Below are 25098 nucleotides of genomic sequence, written 5' to 3'. Positions count from 1 at the left end.
CATTGCTGCTATAAACATTCGGGTGCACGTGCCCCTTTGGATCACTACGTTTGTATCTTTAGGGTAAATACCCAGCAGTGCAATTGCTGGGTCATAGGGTAGTTCTATTTTCAACATTTTGAGGAACCTCCATGCTGTTTTCCAGAGTGGTTGCACCAGCTTGCATTCCCACCAACAGTGTAGGAGGGTTCCCCTTTCTCCGCATCCTCGCCAGCATCCTTTTTTTTTTTTTTTTTTTTTTTGGCTTTATCGTGAAAGTTTATTGTTTTTAATCCTAGTACAATCAGCTACCAGTTACATACAGTAAAAAACAAAAACAGCCACAAAGCAATGATGATAGAGATAGTCTGTGACATTGTACAGCGGAGGAAATGTTTTCTGGTGGAATCCTCCAGCAGACCCTCCACCTGGCTTCAGCAGTTAAGCTATCACTCCCTCCCTCCCCAAAATAGTTAAAAAGAAAAATTAATGTCTTGCTTGGGTACAGCAAGATTCTAATACCTCTTGGGGACACTGGAGAACTTTAAAAAACTAAAGTGGTAGAAACAAAACAAAAACCGAAACGTGGAAGGCAAGGTGACACACAACGAAGCTCCATGAGGTCGTGGCTTCAGATCACCTCAAAGCGAACCACCTTAGAGGAACAATGACTCCGTTCAAAAACTAAGTATCATATATATTTGGTTCGATTGAGGGCTTTCTCAGCCAGGTGACCACTTTCATCTGTGATCTTCTCCCAATCAGTCTGTCCGACCACAAAACCTATGGCCCTTTTCCTATCTGCGTCCTTCTTTTCTTCCAGGTCCGCCCATCTCACCCTCTTCTTCCCAGGTTCAGAAGCACGAGTGTCGTAATCATCAGGGAGCTGAAGATAATCCTCCATTCTGCTGGCAATTGCCTCCCAGTCACGTTTCCTTTTAGTACCAGTTCTCAAGCCATCCAACTTGTCTAGCTTGGCCTCAGATGTGTCCATCTCCCATTTGCTTTTCGGAATGTAACCCAGTTCGCTTTCCTCTTCCTCTGCATCTTTCTTTTCTTCCTTCTGTTCTTCGATATTTGCATCAAAATCCTCCATCTCTACCTCCTCAATAGCAGCATCTTGCAGCAGAGAACGAATGTCCAGGCGCATCATATGACGAGGTGCAGTTTCCCAGTGGTCAGCCATCTTATTTATTTCTTTAAGTTTTCTTCCATGAATATTTCTCTTGCCACAAGTCTGGTTATCTGCGCTCATTTCAGCCAAATATACCTCAAAACCCTTGGTTTTTGCTGCACTCCAGAACTGGTCAAAATGTCTAACTCTGTCATTGATGGCATCCAGGATGATAAAGGGGAAGAAGCCATCATCCAGAGTCTTTTTGAAAGTTTTGAACATGCTGGTGCGGTAGGTTTCCTCCATCTCAGCTTCGTATTCATATTCCATGACCTTCTTTTTCACCTTCTTTCCAGAATCTGGGTCTTTTTCTTCTTTTTCCACTTCAGTGATGAAGTAATCATCTAAGCTTAGAACTCTAGGTGCAGGTCCTCCAAATTCTACCTCTTTATCTCGAATAAGCTTTGCAACATGTGTCTTTCCACTGCCAGGCAATCCTCTCATTATAACAACAATTCGCTCAGGTCTGCTCTCTCGGCCAGGGGGTTTCAAAATATCATCCACGTTCTTAGATTCGGGTTTCTTCTCAACCCGTGGAGCTGGAGGTGGCTGGTGGCTTAGTGAAGGAGCTGGCAGGGGCATTCGTTCCTCTTGGTAAGGTCTTCGTTCTCCTCCAAACATGGATGGACCTTCGTAGGCTGGTCGGTCAGACTTCCGGTCATAGGATGGCCTATCAAATCCCCCTCTTCTGGATGAGGAATGGTCTTTTTTGTCTCGATATGACTGAGTCCTATCATCTCGAGGTCGGCGTTCTCTATCAAATCGATCCCGGTCATAGTCAATCACACCCCGATCCCGGTCTCGGTCTCTGTGTGTCTCCCGATCCCTTTTGAGAAAAAAAAAAAAAAAAAAAAAATCTTGGGATCTTGGGATTCTCTCTCTCCCCCTCCCTCTGCCCCTCCTCTACCCTCGCTCGCTCTCTCTTGTGCTTGCTCTCTCTCTTAAAAAAAAAAAAAAAAGAAAGAATCCTAGCAACTATTACCATAGTAATACTGTAGACCCAGTTCAAGTCTTTCCCACAACCCCCATCTAGATGGAGACATCTTTGAGGGCAGCAGCATAAGGTTTTGGGGGTTTTTCTTAAGATTTTATTTATTTATTTTTGCAAGAGAGAGAGCACAAGTGTGGGGCAGGGGCAGAGGGAGAAGCAGACTCCCCACTAAGCAGGGAGCCCAATGCGGGGCTCGATCCCAGGACCCAACCTGAGCCAAAGGCAGATGCTTAATTGGCTGAGCCACCCAGAGACCTGGGGACAACAGTTACCCTGACTCTGTAACTAGAGAAGACTCAGGACACAGCAGTGGTCTGTGTTGACTCTAGAGGGCACCTGCTGACTGGTTTCCCTTAGTGCCTTCCCTACAGGTTGGACAGGGGGTGGCCCTGCTGTCTGAGGCTGACTCTCAGGCTTTCCATTCCTTGAGGCTGTAATGAATCATTCATATGGAATGGGCTTGGGATCTCTCTGATAGGCCAAAAAACAGAGAGACAGGGTGCTTCCAGGAGTACAACGATGTCATTCCTCAGATGACCTGGATGGGAAAGGGGGATTCAAAACCCCAGCAGAGGAGGAGGGATAGGTCCATGAGGCCACAGAGAGGAAGGCTGATACATGGACACCGGTTCTCCTTGGCTTCCTTGGCAGCAGTGTGCCTCTGACGCAGACCCCTGTGGGTAGTAGTATGAGGGGAACTGGAAGGGCCCACAGCTGCCCAATCATTCCCCCTCCTCCATCCTCAGGGCTCATTTATTCTGGGTTGCTCTACTTTCTCATGTCATCATGCCAGGTCCTAGAGTTGCCCTTGGCTTGGAATATCCACAGACATTCACTCACTCAATGGTGAACAAGTATTTATTGAGCCCCTCCTCTGTGCCAGGCACCTTGCCATGGGAGCTTACGTTGTGGTTGTAGGGACAGACAAAGGAGGGGACAGACAAAACTCCATTTAATTAGTGCTGTTTTAGGAGAAAGCCCAGGGCTTGCAGAGGGCAGGAGAGAGGTGGCCTTTAAACTCAATCCAAAGGAAGTGGGTGAGGTATAGTCTCTAGGCAGGGGGAGCCTGTGTGTAGGCCAGAGGGAAAGAGCCCTGGGATTTTTCAAGAGCTGCAAGAAGTGAGTGTCAACCACAAGAGACCTGTCAAGCATGGGTGCCACTTCCAGGGCCTGAGGTAGGGACCCCAAATCAGCACAGTTAACAAGCCCCGCTAGTGATTTCAATACAGGTGGGACTCTGGCTCAACATGTGAGAAAGGCATTAGGAAAGATGGGCTGGAGTTCACAGGGGCCACACTGTGAAAGCCTGGTAGGTCAGACCGAGTTTGATCTTTAGACCAAAGGAACAGGAAAACAACTGAAGAGCGTTCATCCTGGGAACACCAGAATCTTTAGGAAGACCCCTCTGCAATGTGGAAAATGGGTTGAAGAGCACTGTACTGCTGGCTGATGTGGCCTTCCAGCCTGGAGTGGATGTTGGCCTGAATCAAGAACGAGGCGGTGGGGGACAAAGAAGAAGCCAGCTTTGGGAGAGGAGGTGGGACTGGAGCATCCACCGGACCCGGTGATGGAGACAAGAGAAGGAAAGCAGCCAGAAGGCAGGAGAATGTGTGGGGGAACCCAGAATCTGGTAGGGGAAGTTGGAGGAGTATGAGGGAGGAAGGAAGGGATCCGATGTGGAATCTGAGGAGTCAGAGAGGGACAGACCACTGTGGCCATGCCTGCTGCCTGAGGACGCACAGGATAGGGGTGGGGAAGGTACGGCACGTCGGGGACCCGAGTCGGAAGGCCCCACACTCGGGCGCGCGCTGAATCCACAGTTGGAGAGAGGTCAGACAGGCCCAGACTGCGGCTGGTCCCAAACCCATCCTCTGTCTCTTTGGTCCCCTCGCGCCAGCTTCTGCCATTCCCGGCATACCTCGGGGCGGTGACCTCATGGGGCTCGGGTGCCAAGGCCCGCGCGTCCGCTAGATGGCACTGCTCCTGGCACTTCTCGGCCCGGCCGGCGAGGTCAAGGAAGACCTGCCTAGCCTGCCAGGGATCGCTCCGGCTCCGGCTCGGGCTCGGGCTCGGGCTCGGGCTCGGGCTCGGGCTCGGGTTCGGGCTCGCGCGAGGGCGCGGGTTCCGGCTCCGGCTCCGGTTCCGCTTGGGCGACAGGTCCCGCCCTACCCGGGCGGAGCGGTTAGTTTCCGAGCCAGCGCCACTGCCTGGCCGCCTCTGGCCCCCCACCTCCGCGCTTTTGCCTTAGAGAGTCCGCGGTTGTGAAACATGCGCGGTTCCGAAACTTGGGCACCAGTTTGGAGAGCGCTGTCGTCCTCACACCCACATCCTGGCAGTCGTGGAGTCTGGTTGGCTTTTCTGCCCTCTCTCCAGAGCCCTTCCCTGAACCCTGCCCTCTCTCAGATCTACCTGCGTAAGTAGAGGAATAGAGTCTAGAATCAAAACCCTAGCTCTGACCTTGAAGAAATAATCTTCTCCTGCTCCAGTTTCCCTTCAGATTAGATGGAATTGGTAATACCACTCATAATATTGTTGGGAGGACTACATGAATCATGTTTTTCATTATAAAGCAAGTGGTTAGTACATATCAGCTATTTGAACGTTTCTCTTTGTGTTGTTGGAATATAGTCACTGACCCAGACTTTTCGATGGGTTCTGACTGCCCTTAGAATCCAGTCCAAACCTTTAGCTTAGCCCGCAAGGACCTTTCAGTCTCATTTCCTGTCATTTCCCATCTCTTCCTCCCCACATCCTTCCTTGGTTTTATCACAGACTTCTCTGTGCCTTGATCTGACTACCCTTCCCCATTTTCTCTCCTCACTTTTGAGGAGAGCAACCTGTCAAACCCTCCCCACCATGATTCCAAAGTTTGAAGATGCCCAGAATTGGCGTTATCAGAAACAAAATGGAAAGACTAAGGAACAATAGGTCACAGTTATGAATATGTTTGAGCATCCTGTGCTTAAAGGGACAGAAATAGCTGGGGAGTTGATTGGGTTGGGATATTAAAAGAGAAGAGGATCAGGGAGGGAGGAGCAAATAAAAAGAGTTTCCCTCACCCGTTAGCTCAACAGGTGACCAGGCTCTGAGGAGCCCCCCTGACCACCACACCCGGCACAGGAACCAGGTCAGGTCTCCAGACAGACCGGTTTATAGGTTCTTAGAGGCTATTGCTGCACACTTATCTGAGCAACTTTTCTGGATGTGGGAACAGATGGCACTGAGTCACCTGTTCATTGGCATTGGTCCCATGAAAACCAGAGGCAAGCATATGTGAGGAGACCAACCAGATCTGGGACCATGTGAGCTGGTGGAGGTCTGAATCGACAGTCTCTGAGGGTAATATGGACCCCAGCAGACTCCTTAAATAACCTGGTACTCCCATACTCATGCCCAATGTCCTTCAGCACTCACCCACCAATCACGTCATCCCAAGCCTCCACTGAACTGGGCCAATCTCACAGAAGTGAAGGGCATGGAGTATTAAACCCCTTCCCAGCTATCTGAGTTTCCCCAGGACTTATGAATATGTGTTCTAGACATTGGGCTGGGCAATGCTCAATAGATGGGACATAGAGAACAGTGTTCTTCTTGCCCTCTTGGGACTCACAGTCTAATGACAGAGATGAGTCAGTCATCTCTGATGACTTGTCAAGATGTGACAAGTGGAATGAGAGGATTATGTGAACTAGGGACCGGCGATGCTGTGCAGTGCTTAGAGGCCTCAAATGGCATCAGATGATACTGTGAAAGTGCTTAGTGCTAAACATGACATGCAGGGAGTATTCAAAAAATACTCACTCAAGAAGCTGTTGAAGATACAGAAGTCTAGTGTCCAGCTTATCCTCTAAGTCTTCTGCAGACTCCCCAACCAATATGAACTACCCCCAGTCAATCTCTGTAGTCATCATTCACAGCACCCCTGGGTAGAAATGAGCATCCTCTCCTCTCCCTCACAGATAGCCTGGGTTCATCACCTGAACAGAGGACAATGGAGGGGGGACAACAGTGGGAGAAAGATGGGAAGGCTGCACCTCTGGAGGAGGTAGCTCAGACCTTTAGGTGCCAGTGGACACCAAAGGACCCACTGGATGGAAGGCAGCTCCTTGAGGATTTGTCTTGGAGGTCCATTTGTATGAGAATGAGAAAGCATCAATTGTCCGAATCAAAAAAAGGGAAGTGCCCTCCTTGGCCCTGACTGGTGGTGTCCCCAACTCTCCAGATCACCAAATACACACCTACTGATGCCAAAGAGTATCCAAAAAGAGACCACAGAAGTGCTTGGGTCTTCTTTGTTGCTACTGCTTTTCTTTTGACCCAAACTTTTAGATCTGCTGGGGTTTCTTATTCTGGAGTTCAGTGGGTGGGCCACAGGGAGCCAGGAATCCATCCAGGAGCTCAATATAAAGCCAGTCTCTCAACTACCATCTCTACCCAAGTTTTGCCAAATGTGGGCTTTTTCTTTTCTCATTACAGGATAAATATATGCTTGTTTGCAAATAAATTAGAAGCCACAGATAAGCAACAAAAAGAAATATTTTGTATGAATTTTATCATTTTCCTCAAAAATATGAAAAGTTAAACAAAACATATTCTGAACATTTGCTCCAATCACTAAAGCCTTCTGCTGCACAATTTGTAATGGCTATAGAGTGTTGCGTTAGAGATAGATGTGTGTGTGTGTGTGTGTGTGTGTAGCCCATCACCTATCATTAGACACAGAGCTTGTTTCTGGTTATAAATAACACAAGAGGACCATCCTTCTAACAAAATCTTCGCAAGGTCCCTTAGTTATTTCAAGGTACATTTCTAGGTGTGGATTTGCTAGGTCAAAGGGCATCCATTTTTTTTTTAAGACTTTATTTTTGTATTTGACAGAGAGAGAGAGCAAGCACAAGCAGGGGGAGCTCAGACGCCCCCATTTTTAACTATATTGTCAAAATATAGATGCACCTATTTAGTGTCAGATTTTAGGAGTCAAGGGGGCACTTGGGTGGCTCAGTCAGTTAAGCACCTGCCTTTGGTTCAGGTCATGATCCCAGGGTCCTGGGATTGAGCCCTGCGTCAGGCTTTCTGTTCAGCCCAGAGTCTGCTTCTCCTTCTCTCTCCATCCCTCCCCCTGCTTGTGTGTGCATGCACGCACACGTGCGCACACACACACACACACACACTCTCTCAAATAAATTAAATCTTTTTAATTTTTTAAAGATTTTATTTATTTATTTGACAGAGAGAGAGAGAGACCATGAGAGAGAGAGAGAGAGAGAGAGAGAGAGAGCACAAGTAGGGGGAGCAGCAGGCAGAGGGAGAGGGAGAAGAAGACTTCCCACTGAACAAGGAGCCTGATGCGGGGCTCGATTGGAGGACCCTGGGATTACTACCTGAGCCGAAGACAGACACATAATGACTGAGATACCCAGGCGCCCCAATAAATTAAATCTTAAAAAAAAAAAAAAGATTTTAAGAGTCAAGTTAGGAGATAAAGCTGTCTGTTGGTGGAGAGGTGTGGACGGGAGGAAAGGAAGCCAACCTGGGTTTGCACTTATTTCTAGGGAGTCCTGGGATGTGAAGCTAGAAAATATTTCATATAAATATGGAACCAGTTGGCTCCCCTCCTCCAGCTTCCCAGTATGTTGTCCTAGTTCCCCACCAACCAGGACCCCCCAAGGGATCTTTAGGAGGGGAGGGAAGCCTATCCCTAGGGAGTGGTGGATTAGGGTCAGTGGTACTAAACTGATGACCTAAACCATTCTGCTTTTCCTTGGGATTTCATTTTAGACATTGTGCTAAATGACTTACAGGCATTATATGATTTCAATTCTCACCAAAGCCTGTGGAGGTAGGTATTGTCTTTATTCCCAATGTATGGATAAGGACATTGAGGCACAGAGGAGCCAAGTAATTTGACTAAGGCCATAGAGCTAGCCAGTGGTAGAATAAGAGCTCTGAAGATAAACTGGGGAATTAATCCCTTTGTGTCCCTAGGAGGGTCTGGAATAATTGGAGAGACAATGATTGATGATGGGCTATTGAAAATCCCAGTGGGTGGATCAGAGAGGTGAGAGAAGGGCCTGGGAAAAACTCTTGATACAAGGTCAGGGGAATATGAACTACCAGCAGGAGGGGGAAGATGGACAGGTTTGGAGGTGCAGCTGGCTGGGAGGCAGAAAGCACTGGTTTCAGAGTCCTAGCTTGGGCTTTCAGCGCCAGCCCAGCTCTTTGGGTGCCTTGTCACTGGGAGCAGTTAAAGACCCTAAGCCTTTTTTTTTTTTTTTTTTAAAGATTTTATTTATTTATTTGACAGAGAGAAATCACAAGTAAGCAGAGAGGCAGGCAGAGAGAGAGGAGGAAGCAGGCTCCCTGCTGAGCAGAAAGCCCGATGTGGGGCTTGAACCCAGGACCTGGGATCATGACCTGAGCCGAAGGCAGCGGCTTAACCCACTGAGCCACCCAGGCGCCCCAGCCTTTTTTTTTTCTCCTTATCTGTAACAGTATCTTCTGCCCAAAATAGTTGTGAGGGATTTGGTGCCTAATAAGCACGCAGCAAAGGCGAGCTATTTTTATTACCAAGTGTTGAAGATCTTGTACTGAGTGTGGTAAGGAACCATAGTTATGCATTACGTGGCCATCGCTGAAGGCCCAGCCTAGATACTCCCTCAGCATGGGGTAGGGGATCAAAGGAGGCCTGAGAATCCTAAATGTGAAATCCCCTTAGGAGGCTCCGAACTCCTGTACCCTAGCCAGGAAGACCTTTGTGATGATTATTAAACCCTAGACAGAGGCCCAGTTCCAGATTTAGTCCAATCACCCTACTGTCTCCTTCCTCTGGAAGGGGCCAATAGTCCCCCAGGGCCTCCACGGGAGACGTATAAAGATTTGGATGGAAATAGGTGAGAAAACCACACTCCAAAGCTAGGCCAGGTGTGAATGCCCCCTTCAGCTCCCCACCTCCGGATGCCAGCAGACAGCACCTGGGTTTCCAGAGATAGGTGCAGGGTCGAGAAAGAGTGGCCGGTGCCCCCACTCCTATCCCCTCTGATGCCTTCTCTCCCCCACCCCCCACCGAGTTTGACAGACTCTACCTGGAACCTAGTGGGAAAAGGAAAAGCTACAGAGGGCCTTAAAAATTACATCCCCTCGGGGTGCCTGGGTGGCTCAGTGGGTTAAAGCCTCTGCCTTCGGCTCAGGTCATGATCCTAGGGTCCTGGGATTGAGCCCCGCATCAGGCTCTCTGCTCAGCAGGAAGCCTGCTTCCTCCTCTCTCTGCCTGCCTCTGCCTACTTGTGATCTCCGTCTGTCAAATAAATAAATAAAATCTTTAAAAAACAAAAATTACATCCCCTCAGTACAGAACTCGCAAGGGAGCCGAACAGGCTGTAGAAACAGTTGAAATTAGACTGTAAGAGGGATTTTGTCTCCCTTCTGAGGGCCATGTTAAGTGATAGTTTTAGGGGAGGGGGTGGCTCACCAAGGGGCCCTGCACACATACACACATGCTTGACTTCCTATCTGGCTTTAGTGTCAGCAGGTGGCCACAGTGATCTTGCTCTGCTTGCCCTGTGAGTATGACAGGCCTCAGTTCAGCCACCCATTCCCAGAAGCCTGGCAATGTTTGGAGGAACCTGGTACTCTCAAAGGGCACTCTGGTTACAGGCTATGGTCTACAAGATGACGGAAAGGTCTTTGGGGGAAGATGGGAAGAGCTGGCACAGAGCAGGTGCTTGCCCTGGGACTTTTTTTTTTTTTTAAGATTTTATTTATTTATTCGACAGAGAGGGACACAGCGAAAGAGGAAACACAAGCAGGGGGAGTGGGAGAGAGAGAAGCAGGCTTCCTGCCGAGCAGGGAGCCCGATGCCCGATGCCCGATGCCCGATGTGGGGCTCAATCCCAGGACCCTGGGATCATGACCTGAGCCGAAGCCAGATGCTCAATGACTGAGCCACCCAGGCACATTGCCCTGGGACTTCTGAACCATGAAAGCTAATGCTGCAGAAGGAGAAGCCACAGCTATTTCCCCCTAACTCACAGGCCTTTGTGCATGCTTTCCCTCTGCCTGGAAAGGCAGCCTCTCTTCGCCCAGGCCAGGTTACCTCCTACCTCTAATTTGGGCTTCAAATGAGATGTCTTTCCTTCCAAGACTCCTCTGAAATCCACAAGCTGGATTAGGACCCCTCCATTGTGCTGCTTAGGTCCCTGTAAGCCTTAGTTTCTTCATCTGGAAACTGTTTACTCGTCCACAAAATAAAAATAGTATTCACCTCATAGGGTAGTCAAGAGGATTTAAATGAGGCAAAGCTTAGAGTCAAAGTGCAGTAAAAATGATTGCTGTTTTTGCTGATGCCATAGAGTTTATCCCACAGGATTATAATCTCTTATGTATTTGTCTCAGGATTATAATTTCCTATATCATCTATATATCTATCGCCTATATATCATGTTCCTGTATATTATGGTCCCTATATATCATGGTTCCACTTAACCATGAGCATCTTTAAGTCAGTCTTATTCACTGTATCCCAAAACCCTGGCGCAATGCTTGGAACACAGGAGATGCCCATTTGTTCATTTACTCAATCATCCATTCATGGAACAAATATTTATTGGCCCATCACCTGACACGTGCCAGGCATAGTTCAGGGGTTCTTAAATGCTCAGAAACTATTTGTTGAAAGAATGACAGAAAACTGAGCCACCCTTGAGAAAAATCATCCTCCATTTCAGTGTGGGGCAGTAGGATTCTGAATCTCCAGTCCGTTTCCTAATGTCAAATATTCACCGGGTGGATATTTCCCAGCCTTGGCTCTTTGGCCTTTCTTCTCAAGCACAGCTGAAGCCAACAGAAAGCTGTGGCTACAAAACTTGCAGAAATGTAGCTCAGTGGGCAAAAGCACTGTCTTTGGAGTCTATCTGATTTGTGCAATCCCGGCCACACAACTCCTAGGTCCAATCCCAGCCGCACAACTCCCTAGCTCTGTGACCTTGGGTGAGTTAACGCCCCCTCCCCCCCAGCTTCATTTCCTCATCTGTTACCTGAGGAACACAACAGTATAGAGATAATGATCTGTATACGGTGCTGAAGCAAAGTGTCTGGAACACTTGGACGGTGCTCAATAAATGAGATTATTCAGGCCCTTGTTAGAAGAGGAGGGTGAGTTGGGAGTAAAAGTCTTATCATCTTTGTATCTCTTTGCAGGGGATTATTCTGGAGCAGAACTTGATGCCATAATCAAGGGAGAGGGGCTTTCAATGGGTTGCTTCAGTATGGCTAGAGGATAGAGGATGGTGAACGTCATGGGGAGATCAGCTGACTTTAGGACCAATTACTAGGTGTTCTTGGGCAGGATCAAGTGTCGGTCTGTAACCTAATTACCCTGAGCTGTATGGATTATTTGTATGAAGATGGCATGCACAGTTGCTGTGGTCAGATGAAAAATATGGGAAAGTAATTTTAACATATATAAGAAAGGTTTGGGTGCCTGGGTGGCTCAGATGGTTAAGCGTCTGCCTTCGGCTTAGGTCATGATCTCAGGGTCCTGGGATCGAGCCCCGCATCGGGCTCCCTGCTCAAAGGGGAGTCTGCTTCTCTCTCTCCCTCTCCCTCTGCCGCTCCTCCTGCTTGGCTCTCTCACGCTCTCTCTCTCTGTCAACTAAAAAAAAGTAAAAAAAAATTATAATTAAAAAAGTAATTAAAAAGCTTTATTTTTTTAATTTAATTTTTTTTATTTAATAGAGAGAGAGAGAGAGAGCACAAGCAGGGGGAGTGGGAGAGAGAGACGCAGGTTCCCCGCTGAGCAAGAGCCCAATGCAGGGCTCCATCCCAGGACCCTGGGACAGGGCCTGAGCCAAAGGCAGAAGCTTTACCAACTGAGACACCCAGGCCTCCCCAAAAGCTTTAATCTTTTCTCATGTAAAAAGAGCTCTTATATAGGAATGCCTGGGTGGCTCTGCTTTCTGCTTGGGTCATGATCCTAGGTGGGCTCCCTGATCAACTGGAAGCCTGCTTCTCCCTCTCCCTCTGCTCCTCCCCCTACTTGTGTTCCTCTCTGGCTGTCTCTCTGTCAAATAAATTAGTAAAATCTAAAAAAAAAAAAAAAAAAAAAAAAAAAAAGCTCTTATAAGCACTGAAAATTCTCAAATAAAAAATATATTTGGCCAATAAATATGTGAAAAACTGTCCAATTTAATGGTAATTAAATAAATGTAAATGGAAACAATTTTTCACCTCTCACACTGGCAAAGAATAAATGGATTAAAGACAAACAATACAATTTTAAAAATGAGTGAAGGACGGGGCACCTGGGTGGCTCAGTGGGTTAAGCCTCTGCCTTCGGCTCAGGTCATGATCCCAGGGTCCTGGGATCGAGCCCCGCATCAGGCTCTCTGCTCAGCGGGGAGCCTGCTTCCCCCTCCCTCTCTGCCTGCTGCTGTGCCTCCTTGTGATCTCTCTCTCTCTGTCAAATAAATAAAATTTTAAAAAAAATGAGTGAAGGACTTGACTAGATATTTCTCCAGAGAACATATTCAAATAGCCAATAAGCACGTGAAAAGATGTTCAACCTTATTAACCATCAGAGAAATGTAAATTAAGACCACAATGAGATGCCACTTACTAGGATGACTATAATAATAATAATAATTATATATATATATATATATATATATATATATATTTTTTTTTTAAGGAGGCTCCATACCCAATGTGGGACTTGAACTCATGACCCTGAGATTAAGAGTAGCATACTCCACCCACTGAGCCAGCCAGGCATCCCTAGCATAATAATAATTTTTTTAAAAAAGCAGATAAGGGTTGGTGACAACGTGGAGAAACTAGTATCCTCGTACACTGCTGGTGGGAATGTAAAATGGTACAGTTGCTTTGGAAAACCGGTGGTCAGTTTCTCAAAATGTTGAATTAAAATTTTCAGAGGACACAGCAATTCTACCTTCAGCAATCTACCCAGGAGAAATGAAACCATAAGTCCACACAGATTTGGCAAGTGAATGTTCATAGCAGTGTTATTTGTAAGAGCCAAAAAGTGGAAACAGAATTTCTGTTGTTTCTCAAATGTATTAATGTATCAATTATGTATCAATTATCAATCAATTAATGTATCAAATGTATTAAACAAGTGATGAATGCATAAACAAAATGTGGTGTATCTATACAATGGAATACTATTTAGCAATAAAAAGGAACAAAATACTGATACATGCTAAAGCATGGATGAATTTCAAAAACATTATACTCAGTGAAAGAAGCCAGACATAAAAGAACACATGTTGTATGATTCCGTCTATGTGAAACATCTAGAAAAGGCAAATCTATGGAGACAGGAAGTAGATTCATGGTTGCCTAGGACTGGGAGTTTGATGAAGGAGTGACTAGATATGGGATGGTAAAGGAGTTCTAAAATTAGTTCCTGGAATGTTTGCATAATTCTATAAATATACCAAAAATCATTGACTTGTACCTTTGAAATGAGTGAATATAAGTTATATTGCAGTAAACTTAAACAAAAAGAAGAAAAGTCTTTCTAATGACCAACGTATTATTGGAAGTGTTGGGAAACAGATAACCTCACGGATTTTTCTAGAGAACAATCTCTCTATATGTAAAAAATCTAAAACATGCACATCCTCCCACCTAGCACTTTCACTTCTAGGAATTTATTCTAAGGAAACAGACTGAGCTGAGCAGAGAGCCTGATTCGGGGCTTGATCCCAGTACCCTGGGATCATGACCTGAGCCAAAGGCAGAGGCTTAACCCACTGAGCCACCCAGGTGCCCTCCAATTTCCAATTTTATCACGGGTATCTTCTTTAATTGTCTGAATCAGAATGTAAGTAGGGTCCACACATTATGATTGATTGATATGCTTCTCAAATATTTTTTCACAGTTTTATTAATACGTAATCACATACCATACAATTCACCCACTTAAAGAGTATAATCTAATAGATTTTAATGTATTTGCAGACTTGTACATCCATCAGCACAATTAGTTTTAGAACACTGTCCTCCCCCTGCCATAAGTAACTCCCTCCCCTTGGCCATCACTCCCCAATTCTCTCATCTCTCCCTATCTGCTTTGTATCTCTATGGAATTGCCTATTCTGACATTTCATATAAATAGACTCATACAATTTGTGGTCCTTTGTGACTAGTTTCTTTCACTGGTCATGTTTACAAGGTTTTCACTTTCATGCTTACAAGGTTCATCTATGTTGTAGCATGTATTGATACTTCATTTCTTTTTCTTGCTAAGCAATATTTCATTGTATGGATGTACTATGTTTTGTTTACTCATTCATAGCTGATAAACACTGGGATTGTCTCCATTTTTTGACTATTACTAATAATGCTCTATGAGTATGTACAAGTTTTTGATGGGGATTTTTAAATTTCCCTTGATTTATAAGTTTCCTCCACCTGTGTGTGTGTGTGTGTGTGTGTGTGTGTGTGTGACAGAGAGAGAGAGAGAGAGAGAGAGAGAGAGACAGAGAATGTGCTCATTTGCAATTTATTTGCTGAAGAAATTGTGATGTTTGTCATGCAGTTTCTCACAATCTGGATTTTCCTGGTTGCATTTGCAAGGGGTAGTCTTTTTTTTTTTTTTTTTAAGATTTTATCTATTTATTTGACAGAGATCACAAGCAGGGAGAGAGGCAGGCAGAGAGAGAGAGGAGGCTCTCTCTCCCTGCGGAGCAGAGAGCCTGATGCGGGCTTGATGCGGGGCTCGATGCCAGGACCCTGGGATCATGGCCTGAGCCGAAGGCAGAGGCTTTAACCCACTGAGCCACCCAGGCGCCCCTGCAAGGGGTGGTCTTGACATGATTTCCTTTCTACTCCCTGTTACTTTAGAGTTGCATGTAGAGATTTGATGGCAAGATTGGGGTGGCTGGCTGGCTCAGTTGGTAGAGCATGCAACCTTTGATCTCAGAGTTGTGGGTTTGAGCCCCACATTAGGTGTATAGATTACTTAAAAATAAAATCTTAAAAAAAAAAAAAGACTACTGCATAACTGGTGTGGTGTACTTATAACAGAAAACACACAGTGTTGGGGTGCCTGGGTAGTAGAGTCGGTTAACGTCCTTCTCTTGGTTTCGGCTCAGGTCATGATTTCATGGATCATGGGATCCAATCCTGCTACCGGTTACCTGCTCAGCGTGGAGCTGGCTTGAGATTCCTTCTCCCTTTCCCTCTGCCACTCCTGCTTGTGTGTGCTCTCTCTCTCTCCCAAATAAACAAATCTTAAAAAAAGAAAGAAAGAAAGCACATAGTGTCTGGTTGTCTCTTTCTAAAAAGTTAGCATCCATGTATGCTCCATGCCTCAATCAATTAATTCATTAGAGATTGCAAAGTTTTGATATTCTAAAAAAAGGAATAAGTACACTATAGAATGGAATACTACACAGAAATAAAAAGGAACTAATGTTGGTACAGTCGATACACCCAAGTTGGATGGATCTCAAGGACTTTATGCTGAGCAAGAAAAGCCAAACTCAAAAACTGTATGATTTCATTTACATAACACTCTTAAAGTGACAAAATTACAGAGTTGGGAAATAGAAATAGATCAGTAATTGCCAGGGGTTAGAGATGTTGGGGTGGAGGGTGGTGGATGTCACCATGAAAAGGTCTCATGATGAGGATCACTGTTGTAATGGAATAGCTCTGCATGTTAATTGCAAGGACGGTAGTTCCAAGAGTATGCACATGGGATAAAATGACACTAAATGATATGTACATTATAGTAGCATCGATCTCCTGGTTTTGATATTGTACTAGAAGGGTACATTGGAACTTTCTGTTAATCTATAAATATTTCAAAAATAAAGTTGAAAACAGTGAATGTAGAGACCCTTATGTGTATTATGAGTCCACTTACGCAAAAACATTTTAAGTAGCGGTTATTATTATCCTCATCTTGTATTTGAGAAAACTGAGGTCCAGGTTAATGGTTGATTGTCAAAGTCAGCCTGTATTCTTAACCACTATATCATACCGTGTGTATATATAGCCACACAATAATTACATTAAAAAGTTTGGACAGGGGCGCCTGGGTGGCTCAGTGGGTTAAGCCTCTGCCTTTGGCTTGGGTCATGATCTCAGGGTCCTGGGATGGAGCCCCGCATCGCATCGGGCTTTCTGCTCAGCAGGGAGCCTGCTTCCTCCTCTTTCTCTCTGCCTGCCCCTCTGCCTACTTGTGATATCTCTCTCTGTCAAATAAATAAATAAAATCTTAAAGAAAAAAGTTTGGACAGACACGCACTAACTGGGGAGGCTGCTTGAGACTCTCTCCCTCTCCCTCTGCCCCTTCCCGCACCACCCTCCAATAAATAAATAAATCTTAAAAAAAAAAAAAAGTTTAGGCAGACACAAACCATTTGTTATTCTGTATCGTTTGACTCGTTTACAATACACATGTTACTTTTATAATGAAACATATTAAAGAAATTTTCACTTTTGGAAAAAAAGGTAAACCCCACGAGTCACCCCCTCTTTCAAGCCTTAATGATGGACGTGCGTGATCCACTAGTTGCCACCATTATTCTGAAGGTTGAAGCTCGGCAGGGTGCGGCCCCTTTCCCTGCCCCATTTAATGCTACTTTTTTTGGTTCTTCACCTTCCTGAAGATGGCCCAACCATCCGTCTAAATCCGCGTGGCTCCTGGAAAGCACGCGAGACGGGCTGCAGGGGGAGTGCGCTGTTCGACGACCTGGGGTGGGGGTGCTCGGCTCCGCCCCTCTGGAGCTCGGGGACCCCGCCCAAATCCAGGCGGGAGGCTGGAGGGAGGGGCCGCGCGGTAGAGGCTGCTTTCTCCCGCTTGGCGGACGCTTCTCAAAACCAGCCTCGCCTACCAGGATCCCCGTGCCTGGTGTCCAATGGCTTACTTTTACTGGAACAAGAATCTTTCCAAAGGCAAGCTTCTAGGGCGTCGGTAACAATAAACGTTTAAAATGTGATAACGTTCACGCGGAGCTTCACCGCTGAATCCCGATTCTTTCCCCAAAGGGGTGCCGATGTTACAAGATCGTGAAACCATAGCATTAAAGTTTTCTCTGCTTTCTTGGTTAAACAAGATGGACTTCAACCAACAAGTTCAGTGTCCTCAGTGTAAATTGGAGGGCCATCAGCAACACCATAATCGAGACTGGGCACGACTGGCCTGAAGGTTTTGGTATGTTCTCATTTTTCATGTTCCTTACCCACGAAGTAGGAAGGAAAGCAGCATCAATGGGGTGATTTAGGAAACCCCATGGAAGCCAAAGAATTTTTTTTCTATTTCTTTTGTTGTTGTTTTTAATAACAAAAGCAAATCATGCACAGTATTTTAAAATGTAAATAATGTAGGCATCTGTAAAGCAAAAAATAAAAGAAATCTTCCCTCGCTTTCCCCATGCAGTTCCCCAGGAATAACTGAGTAATCACTGTTAAAAATTTGGCCTTCATCTGTCTCAATCTTTTTCCTAAAGTTTATTTATTTAAGTAATCTCTGCACCCAACATGGGGCTCAAACTCACAGCCTATAGGTCAACATTCACAGGTTCGTTCTTTCTTTCTTTCTTTCTTTCTTTCTTTCTTTCTTTCTTTCTTTCTAAGATTTTATTTATTTATTTGACAGAGAGAGAGATCACAAGTAGGCAGAGAGGCAGGCGGTTGGGGGGAGGAAAGTGGAGGGTGTGTGTGTGGGGGGAGCCCGCGGTGGGGGTGGGGAGGAAGCAGGCTCCCTGCTGAGCAAAGAATCCCATAGGGGCTGGATCCCAGTACCCAGAGATTATGACCTGAGCGGAAGGCAGAGGCTTAACCCACTGAGCCACCCAGGCACCCCCACAGGTTCTTTTCACTGAGCCAGCCAGGATCCTCTGCCTAGATCTTTTTCTGTGCACATACTAACACATATACACACAGACACAAACACAGACACATACAACAGAATTTCATGAAGATTAAAAAAAAACATTTTATTGAGTTGTAACTTAAATTGTGCAAATCTCAAGTGCACAAGCCCATGATTTATATATATATACATCACTGAGGCTTTATTTTTACCCACCCAAAGGGAATTATATCAACTACATTTCACTACAGTTTTTTTTTTTTTAAACCCAACAGTATTGTGCTATATCTTCCATAATGGGACATATGGATCTAACTCATACTTTTCAGGCTAGCATAGTATTCTGTAGGATGAATCTGTGATCAATATTCTAACCTCTGCCAGTTGATGACTAGTTAGATCATATTCAAGTTTTCGCTTTTTACATGCTATTAGATTTTAAAACTCTTTTTCACTTTATATAAGAATAATACACGCTCAGTATAAACCATTGGACGTTTCAGAAATGTGTGGCTTAGAAAGCAAAAGTCCTTCATAATTCCCTCTCAGATAACCACCAAATACAGATGTTATTCTTTGCATATACACATATATCATCTATATTGTGTCATCTCTACACACTGTTGAGAACACAAGTAGGGATGTTCTACACATCTTGTTTGCTGCTAAAGCCATTGGGTTTCAAATTCTGGGTCCTCTTCTGCTTCCCAGCAGTGAAGAGGCTGGGCCCTTTTAAGCTACAGACTGTGAGAACCAAGTCCTCAGAACTCCGGACTTTACTAGGCTCTGTGGTCTCTTCTGCCTCATTGTCCTTAGACCCTCCCATTCCCCCTCCAGGACAGCCCCCATGTCCTTCTCTCCCAGGGTCCCATACACTTCTGGAACTTGGTGTCCTTTTCTGTTCTTATCTGTACAAATCTCCCCCTCTTGTGCACAACACATGTACACGATAAATTTATAGGATCTGTGCACATCCTTTGCTGTGTAAGCCACTTTCACAGCTAGGTAAATCTTTTATTTATGAAGTAGGCTTAAAACCAACAGAGTCACCTTTTAAAATTGTTTAATCTTTCTCTCTGAATAATACCAAATAATAATGAATAAGAGAGGGACGCCTGGGGGGCTCAGTGGGTTAAGTGTCTGCCTTCGGCTCAGGTCATGATCTCAGGATCCTGGGGATCGAGCCTTGCATCGGGCTCCCTGCTCAGTGGGGACCCTGCTTCTCCCTCTGTCCACCCCCCCCACTCATGTGTGCAGTGTTCTCTCTCTCTCGGGCTCTCTCAAATAAGTAAAAGCTTTTTTTAAAAAGTCAACGAGTAAGAGAGTTGGTGGACAATTTGTATATGTGTAGCCTTCCATTCAAGTGTTCCTTATCTTCCCACCTCCTCTTTAGGATACAGAGGGAGTTCGGGAGGACTGTCTTTAGAGTGAATGACCTGGCTGCTGGTTTTCCAGGCTGAAAGCCCCAAGATGGCCACCTATCAGAGTGTGGGTTGACCTTGCAGGAAGTGATCCACACTTTGCTTTGCTGATGCAGTCTCATTCCAGCCATAGGGGCCACAGGAAAAGGCCATGGCTGAGGGCTCTGGGAGCCCAAAACAGAACACCTCCACCAGCTTCACAGGGACTGAGTTTGTAGACTTCTCTCAAGGGAAAATGATTGGCTGAGACCAGTGTTTTATGATACTGCTTTTTCTCTGGAAAACTATCATATCATTATCATCATAAGTAATATTTGGTGAACACTTCCTTCAGGCCAGGAACTTTATATCGACCTTTTGTTATTTAATCTCACAATCCCCTGAAGATGGTAATATTATCCCCATTTTATGGACAAGAAAAACCAAGTTTCAAGAGGTCACGTAACTTGCACAAACTGCATGCTATGAGTAAATAGCAGAGTAGGGCTTGAACCCACTGATGGCAAAGACCTGGTTCTAAATCACCAAGTCACGGCACCACACAACCTCTCAGCAAAGGAAGAAGCTCAAGTGTGCCCAACTCCTTTATTCAGACTATTTCACCTGGAAGAAGTCCACATTTGCATAATGATATTTTCTCCAAGGACGGAGTAGGGACAATATTTCTCTTTCCTGCTAGAGATTTTGAGCCCCTCTACACCTGGTTTAGACTGTAGCTCTGTGACATAAAGTCTTGGAATACCATGGAGTGTTTTTGTTTGTTGTTTGTTTAAGGGAGCAACTGTCTTACCCAACAACTTTTGAGTATAAAGGAGGTTTTCTTGGGCTGCTCATTATTCAGCAGTCATTCATGAATTCATTCAACAAGTGTCTTTGATATGCCACGCTCTGGTGATGAAAAGAGGAACAAAAGAGACGATATCTCTGCTCTCCAGAAACTGACAGTCTATTGAAGGAGACAGTTGTCTAACAATTACAATAAATTGTGATCAATCTCTGATGGCAGAACTTTAATCTAAGAGCCCCTAATCTAGTCTTCAGGAACTGGTCAGGAAAGCTTCCTGAAAGATGACTTTTGGGCTAAAACTAGGCTGCCAACAAACATAAGAAAGTGTCATTTTTTTAGTTAGCAATTCCTATGAAGTAGGGCATGGATATGGGGACAGACCCCAACAACAGGATAAACGCTGGTAGCAGAACACACGCCAAACCAGATATGATGAGAGAGTGACTGCTTGAAAAGGGTGTAAAATTGAGTACAATTCCTTTGGTAGACCACTGTTCTGATTTCTGACCTTCAAAAAAAGAGCTGCTTGAAACACTCAAGGCCTAGCTTTACAAGGAAATGGATTTGGCTCTAATAGATAACCTCTAATAGCCTCGAATGGTGGTACTATCTCAAATAATTTGGAATGTTTGAAAAGTACACCTGAAAATATCACAAAAAGGGATCATATTGATGCAACTATAACATCAATTCCTGGTTACCTAATACTCCTTCTCCAGTCATTCTAATAAGATACAATGAACTCACCTATAGGGGCAATATCTAAAAGTAGGGAGTTCCCAAATTGATTGGGCTGTACTCTACTCAGTACATAGCAATCAGCTTCTCTGGGAATGCTTTGCCAAGGGAAAGCTTTAAATGCTATCATGCTTGACCTATTGGGTTAACAGCCAAAAGGGGAGATCAAATGCAGTGTGTTCACAATTTTAGTAGGATAATGGAAGGTAAATTGAGGGTTCTAAGATCCATGTGGAGTGACTGGGAGGAAAAAAGGGAAAATCACCCCAAGGAGAAATCTATTCTTTTTTAAAAATATTTTATTTTTTTATTTATTTAAGAGAGTGGGAAAGAGAGTACAAGCAAGGGGAGAGAGAGAAGAGAAGAAAGAAGGAGAGAAAAGGAGGCAGAGAAGAAGCAGACTCCCCACTGAGCAGGAAGCCAGACATGGGGCTCTATCCCAAGACTCCAGGATCATGACCTAGGCCGAAGGCAGACGCTTAACTGACTGAGCCACCCAGGCGCCCCTAGGAGAAATCTATTCTATAGGAAGACCTAGAAATTCTGCATACAAAATTCAGTATTATTTTATAATATACATAACATGCATATATATACACACAATTTACATATAATAAATGCACAGGTCTTTAATGTTTTGTTCCAGAGGTCCTGATAATTGTGTATATATACCTGTGTAATCTTCACTCCAAAGAATATATAGAATATTTCCCTTATCCCAGAAAATTTTCTTGATCCCTTTGTTGACAAATCACTTACCCAATAATGGCAACCACTTTTTTTTACTTCAAACACCAAAAATTAGTTTTGTCTGTTTCTGGACTTCATATAAATAAAATTGTACAGTTCATACTCTTTTGTGTCTTTCTTCTTTTGCTTAACATCATCGTTTTGGGATTCATTCATATTGTTGAGTGTGTCAGTAGTTCATCTTTTTTGTTGTTGTTGTAAAATTCTGTTGTGTGAATTTCATAATTTGTCATCTCATTCTCCTATTGATGGACGTTTGGGCTGTCTCCACTTTTGGGCTACATATGAATAAGGCTGTCAGGAACATTTGTGTACGAGTATTTTTGTGGACATATGTGTTTTCATTTTTCTTGGGTAAATACCTAAGGGTAGAATTGCTGGGTCATATGATAGATGTATGTTTAATTTTATAAGAAATTACTGGACAGGGGTGCCTGGGTGGCTCAGTGGGTTAAAGCTTCTTCCTTCGGCTCAGGTCTTGATCTCAGCGTTCTGGGATCGAGCCCCGCAACAGGCTCTCTGTTCACAGGAAGCCTGCTTCCACCTCTCTCTCTCTCTCTGCCTGCCTCTTTGCCTACTTGTGATCTCTGTCTGTCAAATAAATAAATAAAATCTTAAAAAAAAAAGATATTACCATATAGTTCTCAAAACTGGTTGTAGCATTTTATACTCTCACCAGAAATGTATGAGAGTTCCAACTGTTGAACTTCTTTGCCACCACTTATTCTCATCAATATTCTTGGAATTAGCCATTTCAGTGAGTGTGAAATGGCATCTTATTATGATTTTAATTTGCATCTCCTTGATGACTGATGAAAATTTCAACGTATTAGAAAATAACCCTTGGTCAAAGGGGAAATTAGAAGCTATTTTATGCAGAATGAAAACAAGAACAAAATATATCAAAATTGTGGGATGCAACAAAAGTAGTGTGCTTTTAAATATTTAATTTATTTATTTGAGAGAGAGAGAGAGCGTGCATGTGAGAGAGAGATGCACAAGCGCGACAAGAGACAGAAGGAGAAGTAGGTTCTCTGCTTAGCAGGGAGTCCAATGTGGGACTCAATTCAGGGACTCCAGGATCATGACCTGAGCTGAAGGCAGATGCCCAAACAACCACGCCACCCAGTCGCCCCAGTAGTGTGCTTTTAATGTTTTATTAAAAAGTGCTTATACTTAAAAAAAAAGTATAAAATCAGTGATTTACGCTTCTACTTTAAGAAGCCAGAAGAACAAATTATATTCAAAATAAGTAGGAGAAATAAAAATAAGAACAGAAATCAATAAAATAGGAAATAGACAAAGAGCACAAGGTCAAAAGTTGGTTCCTTGGAAGGATTAATAAAATTGATAACTTCCTAGCAAGATTTATCAAGAAAAAAAGGGAAAACACAAGTAACCAACATCAGGCACACAAAAAGGAACATCTTTATAGATGCTACGGATAATAAAAGAAACAATAAGATATTATGAGTAATTTTATTCTAATAAATTGGACAACTTAAATGAAATGGACAAATTCCTTGAAAAACACAATTATCAAAATGGACTTAAGAAAAAAGAAAAATCTAAATAGCCCCATAATTATTAAAGAAATTGAATTTATTATCAAATTCTTTCCGTGAAGAAAACTCCAGGGCCAGATGGCTTCATGGGTGAATACTACCAGATATTTATATAAGGAAGGAAAAATAACAATTCTGCACAAAGTCTTTCAAAATAAAGAAGAGGGAACATTTCCCAATTTATTCATGAGGCCAGAATAAGCTTGATATGAAAACTTGAAAAAGATAACTACAAAAAGAGAAAATTATAAAGTGTATTCCTCATGAACATGCCTGCAAAATCTTATTACTCTTTGATGCAGCAATTTCATTTCTAGAAATTTATTCTAAAGAGGGATTCTTAGAATTGTACAAAGATTAACTACAGGACATCCACTATAGTAATATGTTTAATAGTAAAAATTGGAAACAACTCGGGAAACAGCAACGTTCCCCCAAATATGACCAGTTAAATGAATATGGTCCATTTACATGATCTTAGACGTTAAAATATGGTGGAAATGTGTATTGACACAGGAAAATTCACTATATATTGTTTGTTTAAAAGTAGATTATCGGGGTGCCTGGGTGGCTCAGTTGTTAAGCGTCTTCCTTCCGCTCAGGTCATGATCCCAGAGTCCCAGGATTGAGCCCCACATTGGGCTCTCTGCTCAGCCGAAAGTCTGCTTCTCCTTCTCCATTCCCCCTGTTCATGCTTTCTTTCTCTGTCTCTGTCTGTCTCTCTCAAATAAATAAATCTTTAAAAATATTTAAAAAATTATTTTTTAAAGTAGATTATTAAGGGGCACCTGGGTGGCTTAGTGGGGTTAAGCATCCGAGTCTTGGTTTTGGCTCAGGTCATGATGTCAGCGTTGTGGGATCCAGCCCACATCACGCTCTGCACTCAGGAGGGAGTCTGCTGGAGATTCTCTCTCCCTCTCCTTCTGCTGCTCTGCTCCTCCCACATCTTCGGCTCACTCACTCCCCCCCCCCTTTCTCTAAAATAAAATAAAATCTATAAATGTGATTATCAAAGATTTCAGGTGCTCTCACCATAAAAAAAAGCAAGGCAATGGATATTTTCATTATTTTGACTGTAATAATCATTTCACTATATAGATTTTGTGTTTTAATATTTTTTAAATTTTTTAAAGATATATTTGAGGGGTGCCTGGGTGGCTCAGTGGGTTAAAGCCTCTGCTTTCAGCTCAGGTCATGGTCCCAGGGTTCTGGGATCGAGCCCCGCATCAGGCTCCCTGCTCAGGGAGCCTGCTTCCTCCTTTCTCTCTCTGTCTGCCTCTCTGCCTACTTGTGATCTCTGTCAAACAAATAAATAAAATCTTTAAAAAAGAAGGATATATTTGAAAGACAGTGTGTGCGGGCATGTGAGCAGGGAGAGGGGCAGAGAGAGAGGGAGAAGGAGAGGAGAGAGTCTCAAGCAGACTCCCCACTGAGCATGGAGCCCAACACAGGGTTTGATCAACGACTCTGAGATCATGACCAGAGCTGAAATCAAGAGTTTGGAGCCTAACTGACTGAACCACTCCTAAAATATTAGGAGCCCCTAATATTTTATTTTAAAGTAATCTCTACACCCAACTTTGGGCTTGAAGTTACAACCCCCAAATCAAGAGTTCCATGCTCTACCAACTGAGTCAGTCAGGTGCCCCTATGTTTATGTATTTCAAACCATCATGTTGTAGAACTTAAATACATACAATTCTTTTTTTTTTTTTTAAACAACAAGCAGATTACCAAATAGTATTATGGCGTGATTCTACTTTTTTTCAAATAAAGGTAGGTATTTATATGTAAGGAAAAAAGACTGGAAGGCATAAACCAAATGTCCAAAATGGTTAATCATTAAATG

At 43.9% G+C, this 25098-nt stretch overlaps 1 protein-coding gene across 1 annotated transcript; it reads right to left on the bottom strand.

Moving 5' to 3' along the window:
- Positions 1-243: 243 nt before the first annotated feature.
- Positions 244-4142, bottom strand: LOC111141094 (YLP motif-containing protein 1). The gene is made up of 2 exons (XM_022493426.1): positions 4063-4142; positions 244-1979 (listed from the first exon to the last, which is right to left on the bottom strand). The coding sequence occupies exon 2, from the start codon at positions 1772-1774 to the stop codon at positions 671-673; it is 1104 nt and encodes a 367-aa protein (XP_022349134.1). The 5' UTR covers positions 1775-1979; positions 4063-4142; the 3' UTR covers positions 244-670.
- Between the last annotated feature and the right edge of the window lie 20956 nt (positions 4143-25098).

Source organism: Enhydra lutris, unplaced genomic scaffold (assembly GCF_002288905.1).
Source record: "Enhydra lutris kenyoni isolate GAN:26980312 unplaced genomic scaffold, ASM228890v2 scaffoldscaffold5, whole genome shotgun sequence".
Taxonomy (NCBI): Eukaryota; Metazoa; Chordata; class Mammalia; order Carnivora; family Mustelidae; genus Enhydra; species Enhydra lutris.
This window is presented reverse-complemented; position numbering and strand designations above follow the sequence as displayed.